Below are 11,285 nucleotides of genomic sequence, written 5' to 3' on the forward strand. Positions count from 1 at the left end.
GGCTGAATCACTTATGCTTTTTCTAGGTGAAAATATCACCTTTATAGCCAAAGTCAAGGCTGAAGATCTTCTGAGAAAACCCACTATCAAATGGTTCAAAGGGAAATGGATGGATCTGGCCAGCAAAGCGGGGAAGCACTTGCAGCTGAAGGAAAGCTTCGAAAGGCATTCTCGGGTATGGCCCTGAACTCCCGGCACAGGGGCCCAGCTAGCTTGTCCCATCTGTGTGGGTAATTGGTCATTTTCAGGTTCAGCTTTGACAGATTTCAGTTCCAGAAAATTCTCTGGAAGTTACCATTCCTAGTGTCTACACTCTACTGTGATTGCCTGCTGTGCCCAGGGGCTGCAGATCCATTTACCCTCCTATATTGAGTATGTCGTACTAGAATTCCTAGAGACAGACACACCTTTAAGCGAATGCTGAGGAATTCGGAAAAGAAGTAAAATGTGATGGCCCCTTGCTGTCAGGAACATAGGACTGCAGTGTGTCTGGATGCGTTTCATTGCAGGTGTACACATTCGAGATGCAGATTATCAAGGCCAAAGAGAACTTTGCAGGAAACTACAGATGCGAGGTCACCTACAAGGATAAGTTTGACAGCTGTTCATTTGATCTCGAAGTGCGTGGTAAGAGTGCCTTCTTGCCTGGATAAATGTGACTTTGTTTTTATGGGTGTGAAGGGACGGGGAAGGAGGCCATTTAATAGTATGAGATGGGGGGAGGGAATTCCATTAAAACTGTGTGTTTCTGGTTGTGGTATTCTAGGCAAGTGTGCTGAATTAAGTTATTATGGGAGAATTGGAGTTGGGGGAATTTCATTACTAAGTATCTCTATCCGTGTTAACTGTATTCGTTCAATCTCCCAGATAAGACATGCTGTCATTTTTTACTGCTACAGAATGTATCTATTTCATTGGTCCACTTTCCCACTCAGGTTTAGGGGATAAGGTATGAGGATGTCAAGATACCCAGGTGGAAGAATTTCTCGTATAAGGACTAATGTCAGAAATGGAACTCCTCTATCCATATGTTCTATGTACTGCCCAGAATGAACTTAATAGGGATAAATGTAAAGGTGTATATTTAACTTGGGGGGAAGAAACCCTTTTATGAGTATGCAAAGGAAAAGTTGACTTGGCAGCAAAGATCATACACTTAAGATGAATCCAAAGTGTGATGTTGCTGCAAAAGACAGACAAAGCTAGTGTAATTTTAAATTGATCTATTCCAAATGGTATAGGATCTCAGTTTAGGAAATGATACTTCTCTGTGCAACAGTCTACTTGTTCCACATGTGGAGTGTTATCTTTGGCCATGGGTACCACACCTCAACCTGGATCCCTTCAGGAGCAGAGCAACCAGAAGGACAAAGAATCCAGAAACCACACCCTATCCAGCTTGAGTATGTGGATGAAGGACGTTAGGCATAGGCAGCTCGTTGCAAAGAGGGGAAGGAAGGGCTGTCACACAGAACGAGGAGAAGTCCCTTTTCCATGAACCTGAGAAGCACCTAGGCAGGTTAGAATCAAAAGGTGGAAATTAAGAGGAGGTGACTTTTGTCTTAACATTAGGATAAGCTGTTTCATTAAAGCTATGCAGACAGTCCGGGAAGGCTGTGTGATTCCCATTCGGAGAGATCTCAGGCAGAGGCTGGATGATGGGTGGGGTGGTGCTGAGATTTCTGGATTAAGCAGGACTCTGGCCCTGAGCAGCACTCCTTGGCTGGGCATCTCTGAGAATCACCTGGAAGGCTTTTGAAGAATATTGATTTCTGGGTATCCCTGATCTGATGGTTCAAAATCTCCAGCAGGGAGGATCAAGAAACTGATATTTTTTAAAGTTCCTCAGGTGATTCTAATGCACAGGCAGGTCAAATGAAAACTGGACAAGATAAACCCTAAGGTCCCCTCACTGGTTCTTCATGAGGAAGGACGAGGGAGGATGATGCTTGGCAGCTCAGCCTTCCAGGAGAGCCAGGCCCCCTTTACCTGACGTTTTTTCCACCTGAAGAATCCCCACCACCTATAAAGGAACAGAACTCAAACTACCTTCTTAATGGTTATTTATTTTACTGTTTTCTTTCCTTTCAAAGAATCTACTGGGACTACTCCAAACATTGACATCAGATCTGCTTTCAAGAGAAGGTAACTTAAAAGGAAAATCTATTACAGATAGCTTTTATATAACATGGAAGCGAAGGATTTTTCAAAATATACTTCCCTTCCTCCACACCCCATATTCCAAATAAGAATAACCCTTTTCACTGTAGTCAAACACACCATATATTTAAAAGTTGGTGTTCTAGAAAAGCCATGGATTCAATGCCCAATCAAGCATATATTGATCATTTTCTAGAATATTCTTGTTATGGTGAAGCTCCCATTTTTATAGATTTCACAGTTGCCTTAGAAAGACACTCTATCTATACATATGTGGCTTCTTCTTTAATTGCATTATTTTCCACCAAATGGCCAGAAGAGATATACAAACAGATACATTTCATATAGCATCAGTTAAGCAATGTCAGAAAACTTTTATTTATATTGCTTTTCATCTAAAAATCACTTACAGAGCTATTAAACCATATGCCCAAGAAAACCACAGTTAAGTAGCTACTTACCGAAGTTAATACCATATAATATTGAATCATCCTAAATGAAAGGCTACTGAGTCTGCTGGCATTAAGAATACCATAGAAAGGCAAAATTTAGATACCTATTTATTTTCACAACTGCCAAGGCTGAAAAATCAGGGGGTCAAGGAAGAAAAATAAATTTTTTTTTTTTGTTTCTGAGAAACATAACAAATCCTTCCTGCCATTATGTTACTTTCCGTACTTAATTATTCCATAATATAAATTCTTATGAGAGTAAATGTTTTGTTCTTCCTAAGTCTGAATCCGCATATAGTTTTGTTAAATAAGGAAAGTCATCCCAAACTATTAGAAAACAATTATTTAGTCAGCTAATAAAGGGCATATTTCCCTTTTAAAATACAAATAAATAAAATTTTAATTACTTTGAAAAGATATTTAATATGACTGGTATTCTTGTATTTTTTGATATTTTTTACTTTTAAAAAATCCACAACTTTCAAGCCCTGTCACTTTTCAACAAATACACAGGTCTAAAACTAAGCGTGTACCATGTACAAGTATATTTTAGGAGATGAGGACAAAATCTACTAAGTTTTGTGCTTTAAAAGAATGGAAATGTATTTACTTCAAAAGGCCTCCAAACCCCTGCTATTGAAGACATTTTGAAAACACATTATTTAAGTTTAATTCTTATGACTTACATGTTATGCACACTGTTTTTAAACCCGCAGACTCTTTTCTTAGAAACCATAACTAACATTTGTAAAGAGCAGGAAACAAAATCTTCATTAAAAAATTAAACATGTAAGTAAATATGTAGTGCCATTTAAATGTTAGCTCTATAGCTTCTATTTAGAGTTTATATACAATCACAATGGTGGCTGCATGCCTAAATTAAGATGCATTTCTCCATAGGAAAGCACTTTTAAAAACTACCGGTAAAGGATTAACTATTCAAAGACAAGTTTGGAAAAACATGTTTTAAAAGGTGTAAATATTAACAAGAAAATTAAGATAATTACTTCCCTTTAAAACAGAAAGGAATGCATCTTTTAAAAGACTCTGTGTTAGCTCCATTTTTATGCTATGTTGGTATTACATTATCTGATTCATCTATCCATGGACACAAAGAGGTTACCTTTGAATATAAGGCTTTGTACTTATATACCTGACATTGGTACACTTCGTCCTCCAAGCCAATCTCTGTCTTACCTGAATAACAGAGATCAGCAAAAGTCCTTTGCTTTTTACACAGGTATGTTTCTAGAGCCCCCAACTTGCAAAAACAAAGTACTTTGTGTTGTTTGGCTTAAGTGCATTTGTGTTATCTGGTTTTAACACAAATCCAAGCAGTTTTATATATGCAATCTTCAAAAATGTGTCTTCTTGAAATCGTAGAGTAACACAAGCTCCTCATGTTTACTTTTCCACAAGTACATACTCCAAAAGCTTAAAATGTCACTTGTGTGAAAAGAAATAGTTTGTGTTGATTTAGTCCCGGTGTGCTGGTACAAAATTGCATATACGTTATATGTAGAGTGTCTGGGGGAAGCTGTTGGGTATGTCTTGGCATTAAACGCAGATTTGCTTTTCTTTTGTTAATGACAGTGGAGAAGGTCAAGAGGATGCAGGGGAACTTGACTTTAGTGGTCTCCTGAAACGTAGGTGAGAACCAAGCAATGGAGTGAGGCACTGTGGCCTGGAAATCTTTTAGACAACTCAAGAGAAGTCAAGTTGAAAGTGGATGTTTTTCAAAAAATTTTTCATTTCTTATAATGTGTTTTGCTTATGGAATATAACAGAATCAACTAAAAAGGAGAAACAACTGCATACTAATCTGTCAATGACTTTAGCTGATGCTTTTAAACTTCTTTTTAAATGTTTCATGAATCTTCACATATTTTCTTAGTTGGGGATGGGGAGATTTGAAAACTGAGACATAAAACTTAAATGCTGAGAAACTTCTAAGACAGTACACATGATTTCTTCTCATGATTAAGTAAATAAAGTCTCCATTCTCCTGCCTTATTTACTATTTCACCAAAAAATCAATTTCACAATTTTGGTAGAAGTCTGCAGAGATATATATATATATATATATTTTTTTTTTTTAAAGAGGCAGACCTACTTTAATATACAATTTATGATTTACTGTATTTCTTCAAGTCTAATACACCATTGATTTTAAGATACACCAGTATTTTATAAAACACTAAGCAATGGAAAAACAATTTATGTAAAACTGTAAGTGGTTTATGATACACTATTGATTATAATATGCATTCTTATTTCAGAGATGTTTAAAATGCCCCAAAAATGTGCATTTTAGAAGTGATAAAATGGAAATAAATGTTTAGTATTATCACTCATTCACACTCCCTTGACATTGTTCTCTCTTGCAATAAAATATATAAAATTTCATTATGGATATTTAGCACATAGTAATTTTATAGGATTTCTGTCCACATATATGCACGTTATATAATCATAATATTTTATATATAAAGTTATACATATCTAGATATTTACTGTAGTGCAGAAGCAGCAAAAATGATTTTTGCTGGGATTGTGTTTTATCTAGCAAATTTGTTAATAAAGAGTAAAATTACAATTCTAAATTAACAGCATATAATATCAGTTTATATTTAGCTTTTCAGATTCTTAAATGACTTTTAGTGCTTCCTATGGTTATTAAAGGAACTCAAGTACAAATATGCTTCACAACAAGTTATAAGTACAATAAACTAGGCTTGTGTATATTCTCAGTTTAGTTGGATGGCTTTATTCAAGCCCCTGTGAATGAAAAATTCACCCCAGCCCTCAACATTTAGCTTGAGAACAGAAATATTAACAGATGTGATTTATTAATTACTGATAGATATTAGTCAATCAACAGACTGTGGCAATATCAAATACATTTTTTTTCCTTTGGATACTTCAAATAATCATTCATCTCAATAATATTAATTCCCCAAATGCATTCAAAGCAATAGTATATGAAGTGCCCTTAAGCGAGCTTTACTCTTTCTCATTTTACAGGTAAGAAACCAAGGTCCAGAGATGTCAAGGGATTTACCACATGTCACACAGGAGTTAGACGCAGGGCAGAGACTCAAATACAAGTTTCCTTTTCCTGAGTCAGCTCATTTCGTGTAACACATACCAGCCTGAATCTGACTTTGAAATCTGAATTTGTGTTTACAACACAAATTGACATTTTTAGGAAGACAAGAAGGCTTTTTATTCTCCCTGCAATTATTTACTCAACCAGGAAAACACCAAATGCTTTCTGTGTGCAAAATATAATGCTAGGTGATACGAGGAAAAGAAATTCAGTGCCTGGCACATTAGAAAGGGATGAATGGATATTCGTGGGAGGGAAAAGGGAATGGGAAAAACATGGATTTGAGTCTCAACTTTACCATTTACTAATATGTGACTTTGGTCAAAATATAAGACCCCTCTGGGACTTGGTTTCCACATCTGTAAATGTGAAGAATAAAAATTACTTAATAGACTTATTGTGAGAATTAGATTAGATGTAAAAGGCTTGGCTCACAGTGGGTGGTGAATAAATATTCACTTCCACTAAGGAAATGGGACATTTTTCCCTCAGAGCTTATATTCATAAAGAGACAAAATACACATGCACAATCAATAAAAATGTGGTACAGTAGATTAAAGTACAGTACTATGCTCCAATTAAAAAGGAAAAAGAAAGAAAAGAGAACAGACTGGTCCTACCAATAGTTCTAGAATAAAAGAAATCTAATATATGATAAAAAGAAAAAAATCATTTAAAAAATGGGCAGCCACTATGTCTCCAGTTCTCATTTTCTTTATATCCCCTAATTATGATTTTGATTCAAAATTAGATTGTTGTTAACATTATGACTATGTTCGTTTGTCCTAATGCACTAGTATAACTTTAAAAATCATTGTGTTTTCCTACTAATTTGTGAATTGCATGTGTTTTTATTGTGGTAATGACACACAGTTACCATTTCTACTCCTCTGAGAGTGTGCGGCAAAATCCCTATCAGAGTAAATATCATTACGACCAACATCTCTGTACAACAAAAGATCTCCCTGCCCTGAACAAAGCCAGCTGATATCAAACAGACATTAGCTAAATCAGAGTAAATCCGATACGGGCAGCATCCTGTTATGGGATTTGACCTGTATAAATACTTGAAAGTTTTATTCTACATAAAATTTCTATAACTGCTATATTCACTAGAACCATTAAGTTATAGAAATTTGGATGTAGATGAAAGTACTGTGGACATTATACAGGTCTATCCCACGGCTTGGAAAGGAATCAGAGATGCCTTTAGAAATTTGGCTTTTTCTCCTCACTGTAACTTAACTGTGCAGACAGGGTTATGTGCAGCCACCATGGTAAGTAAAGCTATGTTCCAGGTGATTTAAAGAAATGATACAGGTGAGAGCCTGACCTCACATTCCAGTACAAGATAAATGCTTCTTTTTGCAATTCGGGATATAATTAAGTGATGAAGAGAAAAGGAAGGACTAGGCAAGAGGTCATTGGTGTTCTTATATGAAACTTTATAAGATAGGAATGTGGTAGAGTGCAATATAACTTGGCATTTTAATGAAAAAATAGTGAGGATGATCAGTTTTATGAATCTACCAATAAAACTGGCTCAAGAAATCACACTAAAAATGATGATCTTTATTACTGGCTTCCTTCATGTAAATATTCACCTCCATAGATCTAAGTATGACTTGGTGTTGTCTTGTGCCTCTTGTTAGCTACTTTAATTATATGTAGCTTGATAGCTTTAAATCCTTCCACCAATGTCAGGAGGATACTTGAAATGTGTATATCTGTAATTCTTGGTTAAAATACAAATTTAACTAATCAAGTATGGCATAATTTGGGGACTATATTTAAGCTGGAATATGACAAAAATAGAGCATTAATAAAGTAAATTGAGAAAAAACCCCACAGAGAATATATACATATGTATATACATATTCATCTTAATTGCAGTTCTCTTAGATTTACTACTAAAATATTCAAAGGATGCATCGGAAGCACAGACTGTTTTCAGGCAGTAGATTTGGTATATGTAGCAAATTATTACCAATACTCCAATTTTAGGACAGGTTTCTTAAATTTTTCCATTTCCCCATGTTAATAAAGGGTATAGTTATCATTTCAGCAAAGTGAAGATAACACTGTGTCTTGAGTTTTTAGAGGCACATTTGCCTAATAGTGTCATCCAGTCCTTCCCATCAGGAATACTGGTGAACCAATGACCTCTCACATTCCTTCCGTTTTCCAGGTTTGCTTCAGTGTCCCCCTATCCCTTGGGCAAAAAGATCTACACAACAATGTAAAATGGAAATTAGATATTTACCTAATGCCACCCTAAACTCTATGTTAATGTTTATATTCTCCTCCCCTCCCCATATACTTTACCCATGATTACAACCCAGTATTTCCCTGTCAAAGTAGATATGGATATAAAGAAGGAACTCTGAAACAGGCGTCATTAATGTGACAATGCAAACATATGTAACCCATCATTCCCTAATATGATAGCACGAATCCATTTTTGCATTGGTGTATAAGATATATTGACCAGTTTTCCAGAAAATCATATCCAAAACAGCATTACTCGCAATAAGTAGTCACTATAACATTTCCAAATTAACTGGATAAAAATATTCCAAAAAAACTCTTAAAATCAGGGCTATTTAGCCAGTGAAGTAAATCAATTCATTCAGACTAAGCCTCTTTTCCTAAAGAGTATTTATTCCTGAGTTTGGGTTTCACTTTGAGGTTTTAAAACAGGAGAAGACAAGTGTCCTTTAAATGTTATATTTTTTTAGTTATATGTGTTCTCTGTATATTCTATACATTCCTTAGTCAATGATCAAAATTTGGGGTCATAATTTTGATAATTAATCTAAGAAGTTACTTTCCCCTAATTTATGGAATCCTAAACCACTTACTTTATAGTTTAACATTTATAGGTTGTTTTTTGTTCTTTTGAGACAGGGTCTCATTCTGTCACCCTGGATAGAGCACAGTGGCCTCATCCTAGCTCACTATAACCTCCAACTCTTGGGCTCAAGCGATCCTCCTGCCTCAGCCTCCCCCATAGCTGGGACTACAGGCACACACCACCAGCCACCATGGCAGGCTAATTTTTCTATTTTTTGCAGAGACAGGGTCTTGCTCTTTCTCAGGCTGGTCTGGAACTCCTGGGCTCAAGTGATCCTCCCATCTCAGCCTCCCAAAGTGATGGGATTACGGCTGTGAGCCACCGCACCCGACCAACATTTATGTTTTATAATTCACACCCAACCTGCTTCCAAAACACATTCTAGAGTACTTTAAGATGAAATATGAGAGAATTTCCTTTTTCCCCTGTCTAAATTTAGAAAGAAAAATTTATTTTAAAAAGCTTTGAAATCCACAAAAAGCATATGAAAAACAAACAAAAAACCTTCATGGCAGTTTCAAATGTTTTTTGTGTTTAAAACACAGCAGAAATGGTTTATGTACATATTTGCTAATATGGTAGGAAAAATGCTATTTGCAAAATCGAGACGTTTGAAATAAATATATTTGTATTGTCTCCGTATTTAGCTAGGGTGTGTACATCAATGAAGGTAGAAAGAGATCATTTTTCTTTCCTAAGCCAATATTTAAATCTTTTAGTTCTTAATCCAGTGTTCAGAATGAATTCAGTATTCATATCCTAGATTAAAACCATTCTTAAGTGTCTCAAAATCCCATGTTGTAATTAGACTTTAAACTTGAAAATAAGTAAAAATATTTTCAGTGTATTTCCTGATATCCTTTGCTCTCCCTAAAATTGCATTTTTAACTAGGAATATGAAACTGTTACTCTAAGTGCACATATTTGATCTTTTACTATCTGGAAGTTTCTCTAAGACTTTAAGCAAGGCAAGTAGACTCACTTCTGGGCTTTTAAGTACTCAAACTTGAAACAGAGCTTTTCACCTTGAAATGAACTATCAGAATCATACCCCGACCATCCTTGTCTTTAAAGGGCCAGTACAGCCACTAAACTAGGCAATGGTTCTCCCCGCTTAGGGAGGTGAAGCAGCAGGAGGAAGAACCCGAGATAGACGTGTGGGAGCTGCTGAAGAATGCCAACCCCAGCGAGTATGAGAAGATCGCCTTCCAGTACGGCATCACCGACTTGCGCGGCATGCTCAAGCGGCTCAAGCGCATGCGCAGAGTGGAGAAGAAGAGCGCAGGTGAGCGCGCCCGTGGGGAGTCAAAGGGCGGGGGGCGTAGCAGCCGGGGTCGTGTTCTGTGCGCTGGAAAGTCTTGACCTTGAACCCGGTTCCGTGCTCCTTCCGTCTCCCACCGGGTTTGGGGTGGGGCTGGATGGGAGCGCAGGGCTTGCGCGCCCCTTGGTTACCTTTGGCTTCAGGTGTGGTAGTTCGCTGCCCCGCGCCTCGCTGGCTGTGCGGGGAGCGGACGGCTTCTGAAGGTTTAAGGTAGCAGATCTCCCTCGCTCTCAAATTCTTGCTTTTTACTTAGGTAGAGTACATTCTCCGTCTCTGTCTTACCATCATACTCCTCCACCCGTCGGATGGGGCGTGGGGAGTTCACTGCCTCACGCCCAGTACGGTTATCAAAATGTTTTGTACAACAGCTGTGCTGCTGCCCGGATATCTGAAGTGGATCCAGTTTATTGTGGTTTTAAATTCCTTTTTAAAAGTGGAAAGAAAAAAGAGAAAGAAATACATTTTTAATTGATCATTAACTCCTCAAAGTTTCCTATACTGGGTCATTGTCAGTTATCGGTTTGTGACACATTGGGATAATATATCTATCCGCTTATTGTTTTGTTAATGTTCAAATAGAATTTAAAGACTCTCACAACCTCTTTTAAAAATATGTCCTTTATTTCTAAACTTCCCTGTAAATTGATTGAGAAATGGCCCCAGAGAAAGACAGAAGGGTTTTGTTGTTTTCTTTACATAACTCAGCCATTTCCATTATCCCAGAACTCCTGAAGTTCTATTTCAAGAGGTATGGGAACTGTATAGTCACAAACATGGGAATCCCAGGGTGCCAGCTGACATCTCTTTGCCCCATGCTGGCCTTTCTTATTCTTATCACTTCGTTCTGAATTCATGTTTTAAGGTATGTGATAGATAACTTTTTTTTTTTAAGTTAGTGCTTATTTTATCTTGTTAAAATATGAGAAGATGATCTTATTTAAGTAATAGTATAATCAGGTTGGGATGATGGAAATACGAGAATGATAACATGAAGCATTTCACACTTACATGTATTTTCCAAACTGAATGAGAATTATTATCTTTAAAATCAGTAAAAAATATTAAATGAAAAAAAAGAAGTTAACTACCTCTGTTTAGGACCTTTCAAAGACAATATTTTTTTTAAAAAAAATTACCGTGTTCTACGTTATTTAAAATGTTTGGAAACCTGAGTTCCTAACCATATATGCAAGGGGTGTTTTAAAAATGCCACTATTTGGGCAAGTTTCCACAGTACAAAAACTTTGATAGGTCCACTATTTCAATTATTCAAAGGCATTTAATTTGATCTTATGAATCTACTAAACTTATCATATAAATTCTATGATTTAAAAAAACTGTGACATAGAAGTATAGAAATAATATCAATGATCCCCATAGTAATCACGC

General features: G+C 36.4%; 1 protein-coding gene across 1 annotated transcript in view; it reads left to right on the forward strand.

The window, feature by feature from the left end:
• The window catches only part of MYBPC1 (myosin binding protein C, slow type), a 104,080-nt gene that overhangs the window by 14,775 nt on the left and 78,020 nt on the right, over nucleotides 1–11,285 (forward strand). Inside the window, exons 6-11 of the mRNA XM_012650243.1 lie at nucleotides 27–175; nucleotides 510–627; nucleotides 2,094–2,145; nucleotides 4,206–4,262; nucleotides 9,694–9,860; nucleotides 10,040–10,106. Of these exons, the coding sequence (XP_012505697.1) occupies nucleotides 27–175; nucleotides 510–627; nucleotides 2,094–2,145; nucleotides 4,206–4,262; nucleotides 9,694–9,860; nucleotides 10,040–10,106 (610 nt within the window). The remainder of the gene's footprint in view (nucleotides 1–26; nucleotides 176–509; nucleotides 628–2,093; nucleotides 2,146–4,205; nucleotides 4,263–9,693; nucleotides 9,861–10,039; nucleotides 10,107–11,285) is intronic.

This window comes from Propithecus coquereli, unplaced genomic scaffold (assembly GCF_000956105.1).
Source record: "Propithecus coquereli isolate 6110/MARCELLA unplaced genomic scaffold, Pcoq_1.0 Scaffold316, whole genome shotgun sequence".
NCBI lineage: Eukaryota > Metazoa > Chordata > Mammalia > Primates > Indriidae > Propithecus > Propithecus coquereli.